The sequence below is a fragment of the Alligator sinensis genome, unplaced genomic scaffold, assembly GCF_000455745.1.
Source record: "Alligator sinensis unplaced genomic scaffold, ASM45574v1 scaffold646_1, whole genome shotgun sequence".
Classification (NCBI taxonomy): Eukaryota; Metazoa; Chordata; order Crocodylia; family Alligatoridae; genus Alligator; species Alligator sinensis.
Genome location: NW_005842642.1, coordinates 710,329 through 726,501, shown reverse-complemented (window position 1 = coordinate 726,501; position 16,173 = coordinate 710,329). Strand labels below are relative to the sequence as shown.

Genomic DNA, 16,173 nt, shown 5'->3' with positions numbered 1-16,173 from the left:
GTGCTGCATTCAGCTCTATTCAGATGCGGAGGAGGATGTTTTGCTTAGAGCAGGTGGATACAGATTTCCATTTTTACCTGGACAGTCTGATCATATTAAAAAAAAGATGTGGAGCTTTTAAGTAATCCTCAGAGCTCCAACTATTATGATGTCATTAGTAGGGCTACATATTCCTACTTTCACAAATGCGAGTCAGTGGAAGAAATAAGAAGTAAATAGCTAGGGCAGAAAAGGCCTTCGAAACTCAGTACCCCCCAAAAAGTCCCAGTGCTGCCAAACTCAAATGTTCAAGAACCATGAAGTAGGCACACACTGATGCTTTCCTCTGTGAACACACAGCCAGAGGGATTTGGTTTGCATGTTCTAATGAAAGTCCAGTCTACTTTGATCAGAGGACTACATCAGCTGGGACTGATCACCATGAGACTCATACTGGTCACTGATCCCCAGTTATTCATAAGTCACTCCTGCCCTGCCCCTCTTTGGCTCTGAGCTCTGTAAAACTCATGCCCTTGGGTTCTTTGCTTTTTGGAAAGACCCCATAGAGAGGCTCCCACTCAGCCATTTGCCTACACACAAGCTAATCAGATCACTTCAGGCCACCAGTAAGGGTTGTTTGATACCCAGGTCCAGTGGACATAAAAGCCTGATACAAATAACTTGCATCCTTATCTCAGGCTTGATACAACTCAGCCTGTGGTCTTGGTCAAGTCCTTTGTTAGTAGGGTGATGGACTATCTAACAATAAAGAGGATGCAACACTTTGGTAATTAACGCTTGTAAATCCTTAATACTTATTAGGTTACACAATTAATCTTCTTTGAGGGGGGTCTGATGAGCTGTGTAGGCCTAGCTCTTTCTAGTTACCTATCTGCAGCCTATATCTGCACCATCACAACATACAGCCTATAACTGTACCATCACAACAAGTATACCATGTTGTGTGCTCTTGTTGGCAGCCTCAGCTGACAGGTCAAAGCATTAACTATCTCCATAGCCCTACAGATAGCATGAGCTTAGCTCCTTAGCATGAACTCTCTCTTTAGCTATCTCCTTAGCCACTGAGGTACAACACTGAGCCAATGCAATGAGCAGCAAGGTCAAGGGCCAGATCCAAAACAGTAATGAACACCCACAACTCGGACTTATAGACAGAAGGTTGCACATCTTCAATGTTTTCAAAGGCCAGATCCTGATTTTGCCAGGGAATTCTAAGTGTGCTACAATACAGCTTTTGGCAATGTGTTCATGTTCTTACCCTTAACACTTCATTGTAAATGGGATTCACTGTTCGCTTCTTCACTGAAGTTTTCCTCTTGCCCATTCTAGCTTTATCGGGGAGAAGATAAGTCTTGACATACCTGGAAAAAAAGAACTTGACATTCAGCAGTGCCATGCTCCAATAAACAGAGGAGAATTCTGAATTGTTACATGGAATTTATGCTAACAGAAGACCTGGAGTCGACAGTCTGGAGCCAAAACTAATTAAGAAATCCACTAGGATATTAACTTGGCTTCTCTGAAAGGATATAAAACATTCAGCGGAGACAGGCAAATTCCCACAAAATCAGAGGCAGGCTGCTGCATGGCCAATAAAGCTGGCAATTATATAGAAACCGTTATATATCATTTTCTACGTTGCCCGAAATAGTAAAGACAGTAAAGGGAAGAGGGGACTAGCTATCATGGTATTAGATCTCTGCACATATGAGATAGCAATGACCTTGTGTACAGGTGAAGTAAGAGAAAAGTGGGATGTCTTCAGAGATCCAATAATCTGACTTTCACCTCTAGGTCTGAATCTGAGTCAACGTGATAGCAACCCAACTGTTTACTCTATGTAATGGCTTTTTCGTAGTTTATGAGAAACGAACTTAGTGATCCAAACCAGATTTGATCATAGACATGGGCCCATGTCATCTAGATCCACCATCATAATTAGGACCAAACTCACTCTTCTACCTTTCTACATAGTTAAGTCAAAGTCTGAAATGGCAGAGGTGGATGCATCATATGACAGGGAAGGAGTAACAATGACTGTATGTGTGTTTATAACACTATTTTGTTACTTGCCTACCTATGCCCTAAAGGAATGGACAATGTAAATAAACTATGGCTTCATCATAAGAGGCACCGTGCACCCTAACCCCACTGTCTTCAGTGGGAATTCCATGCTCAGCAATCAGGTTTACAGCTTCCAAGTCCCAGTCCAATTTAAGTCAACAGCAAAAGAGGTATTAAATGTCAATGGGAGCAGCCAGGTGCCACCAAGTGAAGGCCAGAAGTCTGGACGAAGGAAACCAATACATTTCCAGAAAGGAGATATATTAACTGATGGAAATGGATTGGGCAAGTTAGAAGGTTGGCAAGCAGAATGAAACTCAAATCTATTTTTCACTCACGGGTCAGATCTGCCTTTCTTGTCATCCACGACAGCCAGGTCCTGGCACTGGGAAACGAAGATCTGGAATTCTCGGTTTTTCTCATCGTAATCCAGAGCAAACTGCACCATCCCTTGGGCATCCACACTCCCAAAATCACCACTGTACACACTTAGCACACTACCACTCACCTGTCCGGATGGAAGAGCAAGGTTAATGCTAATCAGACAGGCATCTTCCCGCTTGGTCTGGCAAGGGTAACAAATGACCCTAAAAGTATATTGCCAGTGAAAAGTGCAATAAACTCTGCATTTGACTTTGGGCCAGTCCAACAACCCATACTCATGTAACCAAGGACTCAAGAACTAGGCCCCAGGGCAGTGAAGATGGGACTACCACAAGCCATAAGGGTAGTGCTAAGCAGCATTCGATGTCTGCATTCGCTGAACGACTCCCTGACTCAATTCTCATCCTGAAATCTAGAAGCTCTTTACTGGAACTGGCCATTTGGGCCAAAGGGACCAAAGTGGACAGCAGGAGCTCTTTCACTCGAGCGCACAATGGGTCAGCAGACTGTTATCCTGGTCCAACAGGAGATAGCATGATTAGGTTTTTCAGAAAAGAAATGCTGAGAGCACCACAACTCATTCTGTATACATTCAACACGCTTAGGCCAAAATCACAAATTCCTTACTCAAACGTTATTCCGTTTTCATTCAGGCTAATTTCTACAAATGGTATGAAAGCCTTACCACTGAGGACAAACTGAGCAAGGATCTTAGAGGTTGGCTCAAGCTTTGGATACTTTCAATGTGCATGGTACTGTACAACGTGGTGGCAGACAACCCCGCTCTGAGATGCCAACAACCAACCAAGCACTCGGTGTGTGCCCTGTTCCCATGCCTGCATATGCACAGCTGTGTGTCTACATGTACACAGGGATAGCCAGGCGCTCACTGAATCAGTTGTGTTCACAAACATAGCTGTGCAATGGCTCACGGGCTTCGGGTCTCCCTTTTCAAAAATTCAACCCAGCCCATTGGCTTCTATGAGAGTGGATGATCATGCAGAAATAACACACAGGTCCCAGAGGTATAAGACAAGAGGGTTTTTCCAGTGCAGCAATTACTCTGAGTTACTGAAAGGCTAATGTAGATGGCACTGCAGTTAATAAAGCAAGTGATTAACCCTCACAACACCACTGTGCAGTATCATCATATTTGGGAGAAAGTGTTTCCTGTTAAGCAGACTCATTTTTCTCCTTTCTTAACTGTATTCCATTGCCCCCCACAGGAATCTGCTAATTACATCCTCTCTTCAAGCCAGATCCACCCTTCTCATTCACCCTAGCAGGGAATTGAGGGTGGAATTTTCCAAAGCGCTGCGGGCACACGAGTCCTGAGTTTCTCATTCAGGCATTTCATCAGGCCCACCCAATATGTCTTCTCCTTAGGGATCACTTAGTCTCATTAAATGCATTTAGCTCTTTTAATATTTCCTCGGGAGCCTCTAGTGCCATTTTTGTACTCTTTCTTTGAATTCCCTCCAACTGCTGCTAAAAGATAGGGGGCCCTATGGGTGGGACACCGAACCAGAACCAAAGAGTTCCAGGTTCAATTCCCACCTCTGACACGCAGATTGTGATGGTACATGAATAGATAAGTCACTTCATCCCACTGTGCCTCCAGTCCCCATCCATCAAATAGGCACAATAATAATAATACTTCCTGTCTCCCATATGCTCTCAGTCTTGCCTATTTAGTTTGCAGGCATTCTGGAGCACAAACTGTTTCTTACTCTGTGGTTATATAACACATACCACAATGGGACCCCAATCTTGAACGGGGTCTCTCAGCACTATTATAAGGCAAATAAATAATTAATAATAATAATCGTCATCCCCTCATCCTTCTAACAACACAATGCCCAGAAACGCATGGGACACCCCAGGTGCCACAATACTGGAATTGAATGCAGCATCACTACATCCCACGGAGAAACCCTTTCAAGCAAGATGAATGCATTAAGGACCTACCGAGGAGACCGAGGCCATGTCGGAGGAGTGGCTGCCAGTGCTGGGAGTCTTTTTGTGCCTGTTAAATTGAAAGCTGATTTCTGAAGCCGTGTCCGATTCAGTCTGTTGAGAAAATAACAGGCATCTTTAACCACCGTGGCACAGGCACTACAAAGCACAACATGCAGAACCCGAGAGCTCAGCGGAGCCCCATTAGAGAGAGAAGCAGGTTACAAGAACAGAAGATAGTGCAGGGAGTCTCCATAGGGACTTTCCCTCGGACCATCTGAAAGAACGTCATCATTAACTGACTACAAACAGAGCTGCATGCAACCTGCCTGGCTGTAGGGAAGGTCACTCGAGCATGCAGCTCTGCAGGGAGAACAACACAAGAAATCAGGACAAGCTGAAATTTTATGGTTTTTTAAGGAATTTGACTATGCCTGTCACAATTTCTAAGGGTCCTCTTAGAGACACCCCACAGCAGGTCAGTGACTAGGAAGGACATTTTCAGCATGCACTTTATGAGCTTCAGGGGCTCAATGGACATTACTACCTCAGACAGAAGGACTGGAGTGGATCGGCTCAGCTCTTTGGCTCTCTCAGGCTCAAGAAGTTGCTGGGTTATCACTGGAGGCTTGTTGTAGGCTGTAGGCACAAGGGAGAAATAAGCAATAAGCTGTCTGATAGGCTGAGGCAGAAAAAGAGAATAAAGTAAGATCTAGTTTGCACTAACGGTGGACTACACCAAGGGCTTGGAAAGAAGCAAAGAAGAGCTCTTAGAAGTCACTAGCATTGTACCCACTTCCCCCATATCTGAAGTTGGTCCGTGAAATCAAAATGTATTCCTGAAATACTTTCAGCTACATTTTCTATGCTATTTTCAGTGTTTTCATTGCATTTGAGGGAGCCTGTAAACACCCTCTAGTGGCTAATTTAATCTAAATGTTAGCCTACAGAACTATGAATAACTAGGCTGAGACTGAACATAACAGCTTATTTCCTCGTTAATGCAGGTTTATGAAGAATAAAAGGTAATCAAAAAAACCCAAAGGAACTGACTGACATTTTTATCACATGGTATGGAAGCATTTGCTGCTTACAAAAGGTTTGTAAATATTTTTGCCTACAATATAGGAGTTGCAGACTCTCTCTCTCAAATACTTCTGATAAAGACAGACAGATGCTTAATGAATCTTATTTTCTCAGTAACAGAGGAGCCTTTATCAAAGCCTGTTGAAGCCGGCTGAATATTTTCATTGCATATGATTTGATCTTGATACTGCCCGTGACGTGGGGAAAAGTTATCTGCTTCCAAATTTTTGTTTTTGAAAACAAAAAAGTCATATTTGTCTCATATCTAAGGACAAACCCTGCTTTCAGTTTGTCACCAGTATAGACCAAGGAAAATTTACACTGGTGTAACTGGGAGCAGAATGCAGTTGTCTGGCCTTGCTTCTAACATACGGTGTGCACTGAGGCATGCTAACAGTGCCCCGAGTAGCTGGTTTTTTAAGGCATATGGCAATATCACAGGGGAAAGTGCCAAACTCCCCTACGAAACAAACAAGAAAATAAAAGCCTGATTATAACAGCTTTAAAAACATGCCAAAATCAGAAAGAGCAGTTGAAATTTAAACGGCCAAATTAAACAAACACGTTTTGTTCCTTGTTTAACTTGTCCCTTTTGGATGACTAACCCTAGAATGGGCTTCATTTTAGATTACACACCCCAGCCATGAAGGATCACACTCCCTACCAGGATTCGGTGTTCAAAATGCCCAGGCACTTCCTTAATAGCCCAGAAAGCTGCAAGGCATTTTCACTTTGAAACCGAAGTAATGTAATAAAATGTTGATTCTAGCCCTCCCTCCAACAAGCGACACGTCGAAGTAAGGCTACTCCATGGAGTTCACCATTACGAAGCTTGTGACTCCAAACAAAGCTCCGCGGTAGCCTTGGCATCCAGAGGCTAAAATCCAAAGGCCAAGTAACTGAGTTGTGCTTGGTGTGGGGAACCGGCGCAGCTCGCTTAGAGTGCTCCTGGGCAGCCCCCTCAACAGAGACTCTGGCCTGTCCTACTCCCGTTACCCCAGCAGTTGGGCCAACAGGGAGCTCATTTCCACAGAGCGCAAGGAGCCAAGTTAGGGTCTTTCTACTCCACCCCCTGCCCTTTTGAAAGCCTGAAAGTTTCACTCGTCACACCTAGCATGTATGACAAGCCAAAAGATGCTCTGAGGTTGCCTGGGTTTGCATCTAATTTGAAACATGCCAAGCTTGATAATGTGCTCCTTGCCTAGTAGGTGCCCAACAACTGAAGGATGAAGGCCACAAAGCATTACAATTTTGGAAGAGTAAAAGGGGAAGGCAGGAAGATGTTACTCACTCTCGGTGGTTGTATAAATGTTCACCATGCTCTTTGCAAGATTAATGCTATTAGCTCGTGCCAGAGCCTTGGCAATGGGAGACGGATCCGCATCTTCCTCTGGAATATGTTAAAAACCAAAGCACTGTAATAAGCAAGCGACTAAAACAGACAAGAGATCAAGGTCTAAAAGCCCTTCTGTTAGTTAGGACATCAAGGCTTCCATGGTGCTATCCAGGAGGGATGTTTCCTAGCACACCCACCCACTCACTGCTGCTCACACTTGCCAAAGATAGTGTCGAGGGCACCTGGCGGGTATCTGCTTTAAGCAGTCTCAAGCATGCTGGAGACCAGAGTCTCAAGGACAGACACTGGGATGCCACCACATTCATGGCTTTTGTTCAGAAGAGTCCCTCCCTGGCACTGCTGGAAAAGCAGCGTACACATTAACAGGATTAAATGAAAGAGCATTTCTACTCAAATGCCCCACCCTCTCATCCTTTCAATAGTATCTCATTCCCAGCGTGCCTTTGCAAATCTCCCCCAAAGCCCCTGAGAGAAACTTCACTCCATCATACAAACGTGGAACGCTTAAAGGATTAGTCCAGTCACTGAAGCAGACCACGGCCCGCACAACGCTTCCCACACAACACAAATCACCTGCTGTAATAACACCAAGTGCACCATGAAACGCAAAAGTGTCTGTGAAATACTGAGTGGTAGACACAGGAAATGCATGTATTAGCCCAAATGATAATTCAGGATTTTCACTGAGATGTTAGGTGAGATGGGAAATAAGCTCTGAAATGACACCAATATTGGACAAAAAAGGTTGGTGCAGGTAAAAAAACCAAACTGGATTTGAATGTGGTTCTATTCTAGATCACGTGCAAGAAGGTTAGAAAGACTGCCTCTGAGACAGACGCCCTCAACTCCCAGGTTACTAGCTGACGGCGAACAAGGCTGAGAATGAAGAGAATCCACATTTTGGTGTAACACTGCTGCAAGAATAGTTTTTCCCATGCAGGTGCATGTAGGCACAGTTCATTTTGCCCATAGTAACAGCCACAGAAACACTTAGTTGAACATGCACCTTAGAGGGTTCAGCCCATAAAAAAAAATGGCATTACCATGGTGAGGAGAACAGTATAAAACCCCAGAGATACAGAACTGCAGTTGCAATTAATTTTGTTTGCAGTTTGGAGCCCACATTTAGTTATGAATAAAACATTGGAGGACAAGTAAAAGGCCCCAAAGTCATTACTGCATGAACACTGTTTGGTGGCTTAAGTCCATTTCCTAGCGGGCAGGAGCCAATACCATCGAGATTAAAATCCCAAATCCCTCCATGCTGAATTAGGTACCTTTGCTTCACATTTTATTTGTCAACAATTCAATAGGAAGAACAAATAATTAATATTAACAAACCCCATACACAAAGGCACACAGCTCTCCCAGCTACTTGATTAAAATGGGATCTCTGGGTAGAAAAGAGTTGTTAGCAGGTGCCATAGACTGGACTAAACAGAGATGAGACTGCCCAGAGATGAAGTGCCACCATGGCAGGGACTAAGCTGCTTAGGTCGGCTGGGGCCAGGAAGGTGTGGGGAATTAATACAGTACTACTGCCTTTTCTATACTGGTGCTGCTGATACAGGGACGACTTGTCTCCAAAGCGGAGACTTAGCACCTTCCATAAACACTAACACTTTGTGTAGACAGTAAAAGGAAGGTGGGCAGAGGGATTGGAGAAGAGACCACGTGCAAGGAAGTAGAAAAGATTCTTACTGGGACTCTACCATGAAGGCATCATAGGAGGGCAGGTGGGAGTTTTCAATACCTGAGTAAACAGCAGAGTCGGTTCCCTGAATGATTTCTTTCTCCATGGCAGGCTCATCATGTGTTAGGTGATTTGAAGGCTCATATGTCTTCTCCTCCAGCACCTCTCCATTAGTTTCCTCATTGTCCTGAATGACCAAGTTAGACCTTTCATCTCTCTCACCATCATCCTTATCATCTGAACATACAGGGTCAATCAATATCTGAATCCTAGCTGCCAGTGAATCCACCTTGCGCTTGCTTTCTTCTGGCATGACGTACTCATCTGCTGGTGTCTCTGGCTCAAACAGGCTGCCAAGACTCTCTGCTGTGGGCGATTGTATTTTGATGGAAGGCACTCGCACAGGCAGCCTGGATCTCTTCCAACTGCGCTGTGCCTTCCTCTCCTCCTCTGGGGCTGACTGCCTCCCATTGCTTTCACTCAGGGAATTATTTTTAGTAACCACTGCACCTTTGCTTTTGCCATATGTGGATCTGGGCACAGAGGAGGCTGACCCCTTCCTTGGAGGGGCTACATAGCTTGGTTCATCTTCACTAGAAGATATGGTGACTGTTCTCTTGTAAGGAATTCTGGTTTTTGTGGGAATATTGGCCTTTTCTTCACCATTTTGGCTTTGATTAGACTGTACAGAGAGTGAGCGAGTCAGCTTGAACTGTCTCCCATTTGACTCCACCAAGTTGGATTCCAAAGTGTTTTCTGCTACCAAGGACTCCGCTCCTTTCTCCCAAAAGTCCTTCAAGTTCTTGAAATGTTCACGATCAAGGCCAATGTCCTCCTCTTTATTGCTCATGGAAGAAATGGTATAGTTGGCTCCTTGCTTCAGAGTTCGGTTGTTTTCCTCTTCTAGAGAGGGAGGTTTTGAGCTCTTGAGTTTCTCTCTCTTGGCAAGGCTGCCCTCAGACTGCTCCGTGTTATTCACAGACAGCTCTGATCTGGGTTTCCCTTTGCTTGGTCTCCTTTTGACTGGTATTTTGCTGAAAATATTAGTTTCTTCAGCTGGACTTTTTGGTTTGGCTGGAATGCCAGTGACCAAATCAGGAACATCAATGCTAGCAGAGTAATTGGGCTGAACTAGATCTCCTGAAAATCTGGCAGACAATGAAGACCTTTCATGACCTATAACAATAACGAGCATTCACAGTTTATTCCATATTATATTTAAGTAGAAGATCTGCGCTACAGCTTATTGAAAATTAAAGGAGAAAAAACATTCAAAATTACCAACACATTTCAAAGTCTAAAAGAAATGGTAAATGTAAGCAAAAATTTAAATATGAAGGATGCTCTTAGCTCTGGTTTGTATGTTTGAAGTAAGCTAAGAAGCGCTGGTTTCACAGCATTGAAGGTACTGAGATAATATTTACATTTGCTATTTGTTAAGCACTAATAATGTGCCTAATACTGCACCAGAGTGAGGAATATGTTGCTCCTTGACCCAAGAAGCCTACAAGCTAAGCAAATAGACTATGTAAAATGCACTGGCGAAGTTATATATCTGTATCTATGTGTATTTTAAGAGACTGGATGTACGTAAAAACATTAAATTTGTTATTTAAGTTGGATGTGTTAATAAAGTTAAAAAAAACCAACATACCAGGGGATCCAAAGCAAGTTTAGTGTAATTTAGTCATAGTAGGTTTCTCTCTTTCCTTTCTATCTCTGATATAGTAGGCTTATACACTTCAGGGAACCCAGTCTTACATGCTGAAGTAAGAATGGCTCCACCTTCCTTATATACAAACCAAACAACTTTTTGTAACTAGATGCCATCCAGGTTGAATAATAAAAGTCCACACTGCTGAAACTTACTTTTTTTAACCAGCTGCAGGTTCTCTGCTGTAGTCAAGAATGGATTTACTCTAGTGTTGCTCCTTGCTGGTGACATATCGTTTATACTGGATGTCTAAAAAAAAAAAAAAATCCTGTCAGGGTCTTTGAACAGACAAAACTGGAAAAGTGTGGTTGCATCTCAGCATGGACACTAAGCAGTCAGGCCATCAGGAGCCATCAGGATTCCTCAATAAGCCAGCAGATGCAGCCTGTATGCAGACCGTAGGAATTATTAAGTGCAATACAGAGCCTGTGTGTGAATAGTACCTTTTCCGATGTGGATGGAAGCTTGGAGAGTCCTGGCTTGGGCTTTGGCGAGCTGCTACATCCCTTTGAAGAATCAAAACCAGCTGGATTAGATCTGCAGATGACAGACGTGTTAGCAAAGATGTAAGTTCCAAGATCAAAAATAAAATGGAAAAAGCAAGTTCCATAGTGAGGTTCCCTCCACAGGGTGATCAAACCTTTCCATTCAGCAATTTTTGCTATTTCTAAATTTTGCATGCTGTTTATGCTGACCCCTGTCTGCTAAGATCACTCAGGCCTGATGCTTTCAATTATTTTCCTCATTAGGATTTGAAATGGCTTGGAGCACAGCAAAGGCTTGCTCCTACATGGATAAATCCCCCATTGCAGTCAAAGGAGCCTCTGTAAAGATAATGATCAATAAAATAAATGGACAGGTTTAGCCAGGTCTGACCTAGGTTTATTCAGGGCCAGACCTTTCCAGTGAAACCCATGGGAGGAAGCCAAGAAGAAGGAAAACGCCATAAGATTCCTCCCATGGATTCTCAGCCTCACTTCATTCTACAGAACAGATTATGGATCCAGCTCTTTAATACCCTCATATTCCTCAACTATCCACAGAGGATTGAAAGGACACCTGTGAGAAGCCCCATGGCTCTACTATAATTTTGGTCAGCTGCTCCCCTGTCCCACTTTACCAACTGGCTGTGAGGCAGGATCGTTCTACCATGCCTTCCCTAGCTGAAGGCTCTCCCGAGATTCCTGTTTGAAATGGAGGAGCCAAAGGCCACCCCTACATCCGCTCACATCTTCATTGCTTCCATTGTCCACTCTTTGTTCATGCCTGCATTCCCAGACATCCTGCTGCCATTGCAGCACAAGACTTCCTATTCCATGTAAGAGAGAGATGCCCTTCTACACATGGTTCCAGGAGCAGGACATGAGTAGGCTCCCAGCTCTTCCTCATTCAGTTCAGAGGCAGAGATTTTAGACAGTGGGAACACCTAGAATTATATTAGATAGTAAAAAACAGTAGATAGGCTATAAACCCTTATGCCTCGGGGCAGAAATCAACTGCTAACTGCTTGGTGGTTAGGACGAAAACTTCCTTGTGGACAGGTTACATGGTTCCTCACACCTTCTCAAGGAGCATCTGGTGGTAGCAAGAGGATGCTGGATAAGAGGGACCCCTGGTCAGATCTAGGATAGGAATGCCTGGCCTGCAAGTTTGACTGCAATGGGACTTCTGCCCAAAAAAGGAATGATAAAAACCGTGTAAGGATTTCAGGGTCGGGCCAAAACAAAACAGAAGGCACATCTCTGCTGGGGATGCAAGTGCAGAGAGAACTTTCTTCTGTGAAAAGACTTTTAGATTCTGCCCTTTTAGTAAATACCCCACTAGATTGAACTAGGAGTAGCAGCAGCATCAGGCTACTTGTTTAACAATGTCTTGACTCGCTTCCCACTTGCTAGGAGTAATTTCTTATTTGACTGACAAAAATACAAAAGGAGCTACAGGAAACAATCCACCCAAATGCAAATATAATAATGGCTTATCTATAGCCTAAAAACACAGACTGGGGGTCACCAAATTGCTTGTTCAGGTGCTTTACGGGGCGGTTTTGCACAGTGCACATAAAACCTCTGCAGCATTCCAGATCATTGCAAAGGGGTGGCAAGGAACTGCCAGGAAGTGAGCAATTTCCTAAAGCAGCTCGCTTTGTTAACGGTGCACAAAGGCAAAAATTAAACACATTCAAAATTATCAATAATCTGAAAAAATTATCTGTAATATCCTGACACTGGCCATTGCTGCCTTTTTACTGGCCCCCTTATCAAATCATGCAGGAAAACTTTCATGGAATAAGGGCATTACCAGTCAGGATTAATGGAGAATACCTGGAAAAGAATTTACAAACTCTCAAACACACCCATTCTTAACAGAAGCATGAAAACTCTGTTAACTGGCCAAGATTTAACTTGTATTTAATATGTCATTAAAGTAACGGAGGCAACGAACTTGCAGTGTGTGTGGCCACCAGCCGGTACTTAAAGAACAATCCTTACTGAGTTACCTCTCGTCCCCCAAATCTGGGGGGAGTTCAGGGGAGGAAGGACACCTTGCTTCTGATGGCAGGGAAGCTGCATTGCCTTCCAGTTCCTCGCAGATGTCTTTATTAGCCTCATCTATTATATAACAGAGAGGATTGAGAAATATTTAATTAGCAATTGTGATGGCTGCTACATTTTATGCTGGTGTAAACGAATGCTTGTTAGATGATGCATTCCAAAGATAAATCTGTAACATTAACACAGGGTAATTACGAGGGAGACAGGTTGGCTCACTTTTGCTCAGCAGATCTACCAGCTTCAATGGGGGTGGAGGAGTGAAAGCAAAAGATGCTTGCATAGAGCCACCACTTCCAAGAGCAGCACTATAAAAAGCATGTCCCAACCCTCTGAAATGTGACAACAGAAGCAGATCTGGTTAGTGAATTTATTACTGACAGAAGCTGTCAAACTGCTGCAAAACCTTAACAGGACACCACAGTGGCTGTCAATAAAGTTAATCCATTCCAGGATTTTAATTCAGCCATTTCCTGTTTCGAGTCAAAGTCATCTGATCTTGGCAAACAAAGGAGGCAGCCAATACAGTTAATAGAGAAGATCCCTATTGTTTGCCCTGGCACAGGGATAAGCCATGCCTCCCGAGTTCTGCCGTACCAACTGAAAGGAACAACACAAGACAGTTAGCTTCTGAACAATGTGCCAGTGAAGAAAAGCCATTGCCAAGACTCAACTGGTAAAAGCGTCTCCTGTCCACCAGAAGGCAAGAAAAGAATTAAAATCTCAAACAAGGATGAAGAAAACCAATTTATTCTGATCAGTAAAAAGAAAAATACAAGAGGCCACAGTGTATTTATTCATTACTAAGCTAGGTCTCTCTTAAAGAGTATATACACCTGTTACTAAAATTTGCCAACACTTTTTGGAACATCTTCCATGAAATACACTATAAATAGGTGAGCAAATGGCTACACGTCGCAGAGCCCCGTACAATCCATCGTGTATAAAATTACTTGCCGTTCAGCAGTATGTTTAGAAAAATGGGACTGCGCAGTTCTATGCAGGCAGGTTACGGCTCAACTGCCTACTCTTGGAGGCTGTCCCTTCCTCTGAAGCCTCCAGTGCCGGCCAATGTCAGAGCAGTGGATGGCCAGCGTCAGTGTCTGATGTCTGTTCTGATCCAATATGGGAGAACCGGTGTTCCTCAAATCTAGAAAAACGTGCTGTTCATCTGTCCTTACCTCTGTATGTACAACTCTCTAGTCTTTATCTGGGTTGCACAGGTGTAAGTGAGCCCAGAAGACTGAACCTGGAATTTAAGTAGCGGGACAGCTGCGCAAAACAGAACCTTTCCTAGAGCTGTTGCTGCTCTGCCATTAACACATGGCAGCCACTAAGGTTGACAGCTACAGCGCCCTCACGTGTAAAGGGAGCACACTAGTAGTGCTGTTTTTACAGCCACTGTGCAGAGAGAACTGCACTTGGAGAACAATCAGAGCTATAACAAGGAAACGCAGCCTCCTGCCAGCTTGGAACAGACAGATCACATTTATACCCTGCCCCTCATCCCAGGAAGGCCTCGACACTTGTAAATGCCACTCAGCTTGCATCTTACTCAAAGGCAGACCCAGACTTTTGAAAAGGGGGGTGCAGTTGATCAGGTGCATCATCACATTTCAAACAGCACACATTTTTCTCCAGTTAAAAATAAACTAGAAGCATTACTAACTGGCTAGAGGCCTTGAGCTGTAATATTCAGTTTAAGATCGAAGCCAAAACAAATATAGCAGCCTCGGAAGGAGTTAAAAACAATCTGCAGGGCTGTGAAATAGGAGCTTTGTTACCAGGAGCAGCCGACAGACAGCAGAATGGCAGAACAAAGGCTAGCTGGACTGGTGGGAGCATCAAGACCGTTAAAAAGAAGAGAGGGTCGTTAATACTTGTGGAATGAAGAATTCAGAAGGGATCAAGTAGTTCATAATGAACCAAGAAGTCAGCTGACTCCCTCGGCACTGCCTGAATAGAAATGCTACTGCCATTTCCATGTAGGTGGTTATAAACTTTGGGTGGACCAGGAAACAAAGGGGGTGTGACTGTACTGCTGTACCTCCCTGGATCCACCCCTGAACTCACTACTAAATGCACTGCATCACATTTGCTTTTTCTGTACACTGTCCTTCAGGGAAACTTCAAATAAAGCTCCTTTCACCCTATTGCCACTTGCAGCATTTAAGTTAGTTAATAAATTATTTAATCTCATTTTGGATTATTATACACCTAGATTTCTCTGTCAAATCAATTCTGTCATATCCGATTCCTTCATCACAAACAAGTTCTGCACTGTCGAGTTAAGCACAGTAGCCTTGGTAACATTGAGGACAAAGTGACAGACAAATTCCATCTTAAATTAACAGTTGTTCAACCAGTTTAACATGCCTAGACATTTCTTTAAACAAAAAATAGGTACAGCTAACCATACAGCTCTAATACTTTTACTGCTCCACCTTCTACCCATTTCCAATCACTTGGAAATTTAGACATTCAGCATATGAGATATAACACAGGAAACTGTCCTACAGGGAACCATTCTGCATCAGCCAGAAGATGAACTGGCTGCTCTATTAGGTGTTCTTTACTTCTCATGCATTGATTTTTCACAGGATAAAGCACAAGTTGTTACCACTAACGTCATTAGATTGCTCACAGTGAGAACAAGGTAGGACAGCCAACAGAAAGCCTGTGTTTACCATCGCATTCCTCACAGGATTTAAAAACTATTCATTATCTCCAGCCTAGAGAGATGCACTCCATGCCAAGCTCCGATCATGCTAGACAAAAGGTATGTCCCACTGCAGACTGCAGTCCAGCGCAGAGAAGCTATAAACAGTGGAGGTTGGGTATCTGAAGCAATATAGCCACAGCAGCATGCAGTTTACCCAGAGCTAATTTCCGCTGCTCTCACCAGGGTAAATAGGCCTGCTGTGAAGTCTGTATTACCACAGACATAGTGTTTTTGGTACCCACACTAACTCATTCGCAGATGGCTCAGGTAGAAGCATCTGTACCTCTACTACTGTACACTGCAGACTATAGTGAAAATGTCCCCTAAGTCCATCTCTTTATCTTCTGGATTTATAGGAGTGTCCAAGTGTATCCACATAAAACCACTAACAACACGAAAACCCTCTGCGGAGGTCACAGAATCTCTGGAACGTCCAATCTCTGCTTATTGGGCCTTTTTATGAAGATAATATTTTCATTTCCTCCTTTTCTCTGTGGTAGGAGTTGAGCAGTGAAAGGGGATGTCAGTGCCCAGCTGGTAGGTCCTCTCCAAGATCCTTCCACATCCTAACATAATGCCCAGGGCTTTCACCCAGGATTTATAGCCCTTCTCGAGTCATGGGAGCATTGTATTAAAAATGGACTTTTC

General features: G+C 43.6%; 1 protein-coding gene across 5 annotated transcripts in view; it reads right to left on the bottom strand.

The window, feature by feature from the left end:
* LOC102381587 (synaptotagmin-like protein 2) overlaps positions 1–16,173 on the bottom strand; it is a 61,142-nt gene that overhangs the window by 12,069 nt on the left and 32,900 nt on the right. For all 5 annotated transcript variants that reach the window (XM_025215383.1, XM_025215382.1, XM_025215380.1 and 2 more), the window contains 9 exons: positions 12,752–12,863; positions 10,698–10,791; positions 10,410–10,503; positions 8,601–9,716; positions 6,782–6,880; positions 4,952–5,043; positions 4,417–4,518; positions 2,403–2,572; positions 1,259–1,361 (listed from right to left, as the gene is read on the bottom strand). In XM_025215383.1, the coding sequence (XP_025071168.1) occupies positions 1,259–1,361; positions 2,403–2,572; positions 4,417–4,518; positions 4,952–5,043; positions 6,782–6,880; positions 8,601–9,716; positions 10,410–10,503; positions 10,698–10,791; positions 12,752–12,863 (1,982 nt within the window). The remainder of the gene's footprint in view (positions 1–1,258; positions 1,362–2,402; positions 2,573–4,416; positions 4,519–4,951; positions 5,044–6,781; positions 6,881–8,600; positions 9,717–10,409; positions 10,504–10,697; positions 10,792–12,751; positions 12,864–16,173) is intronic.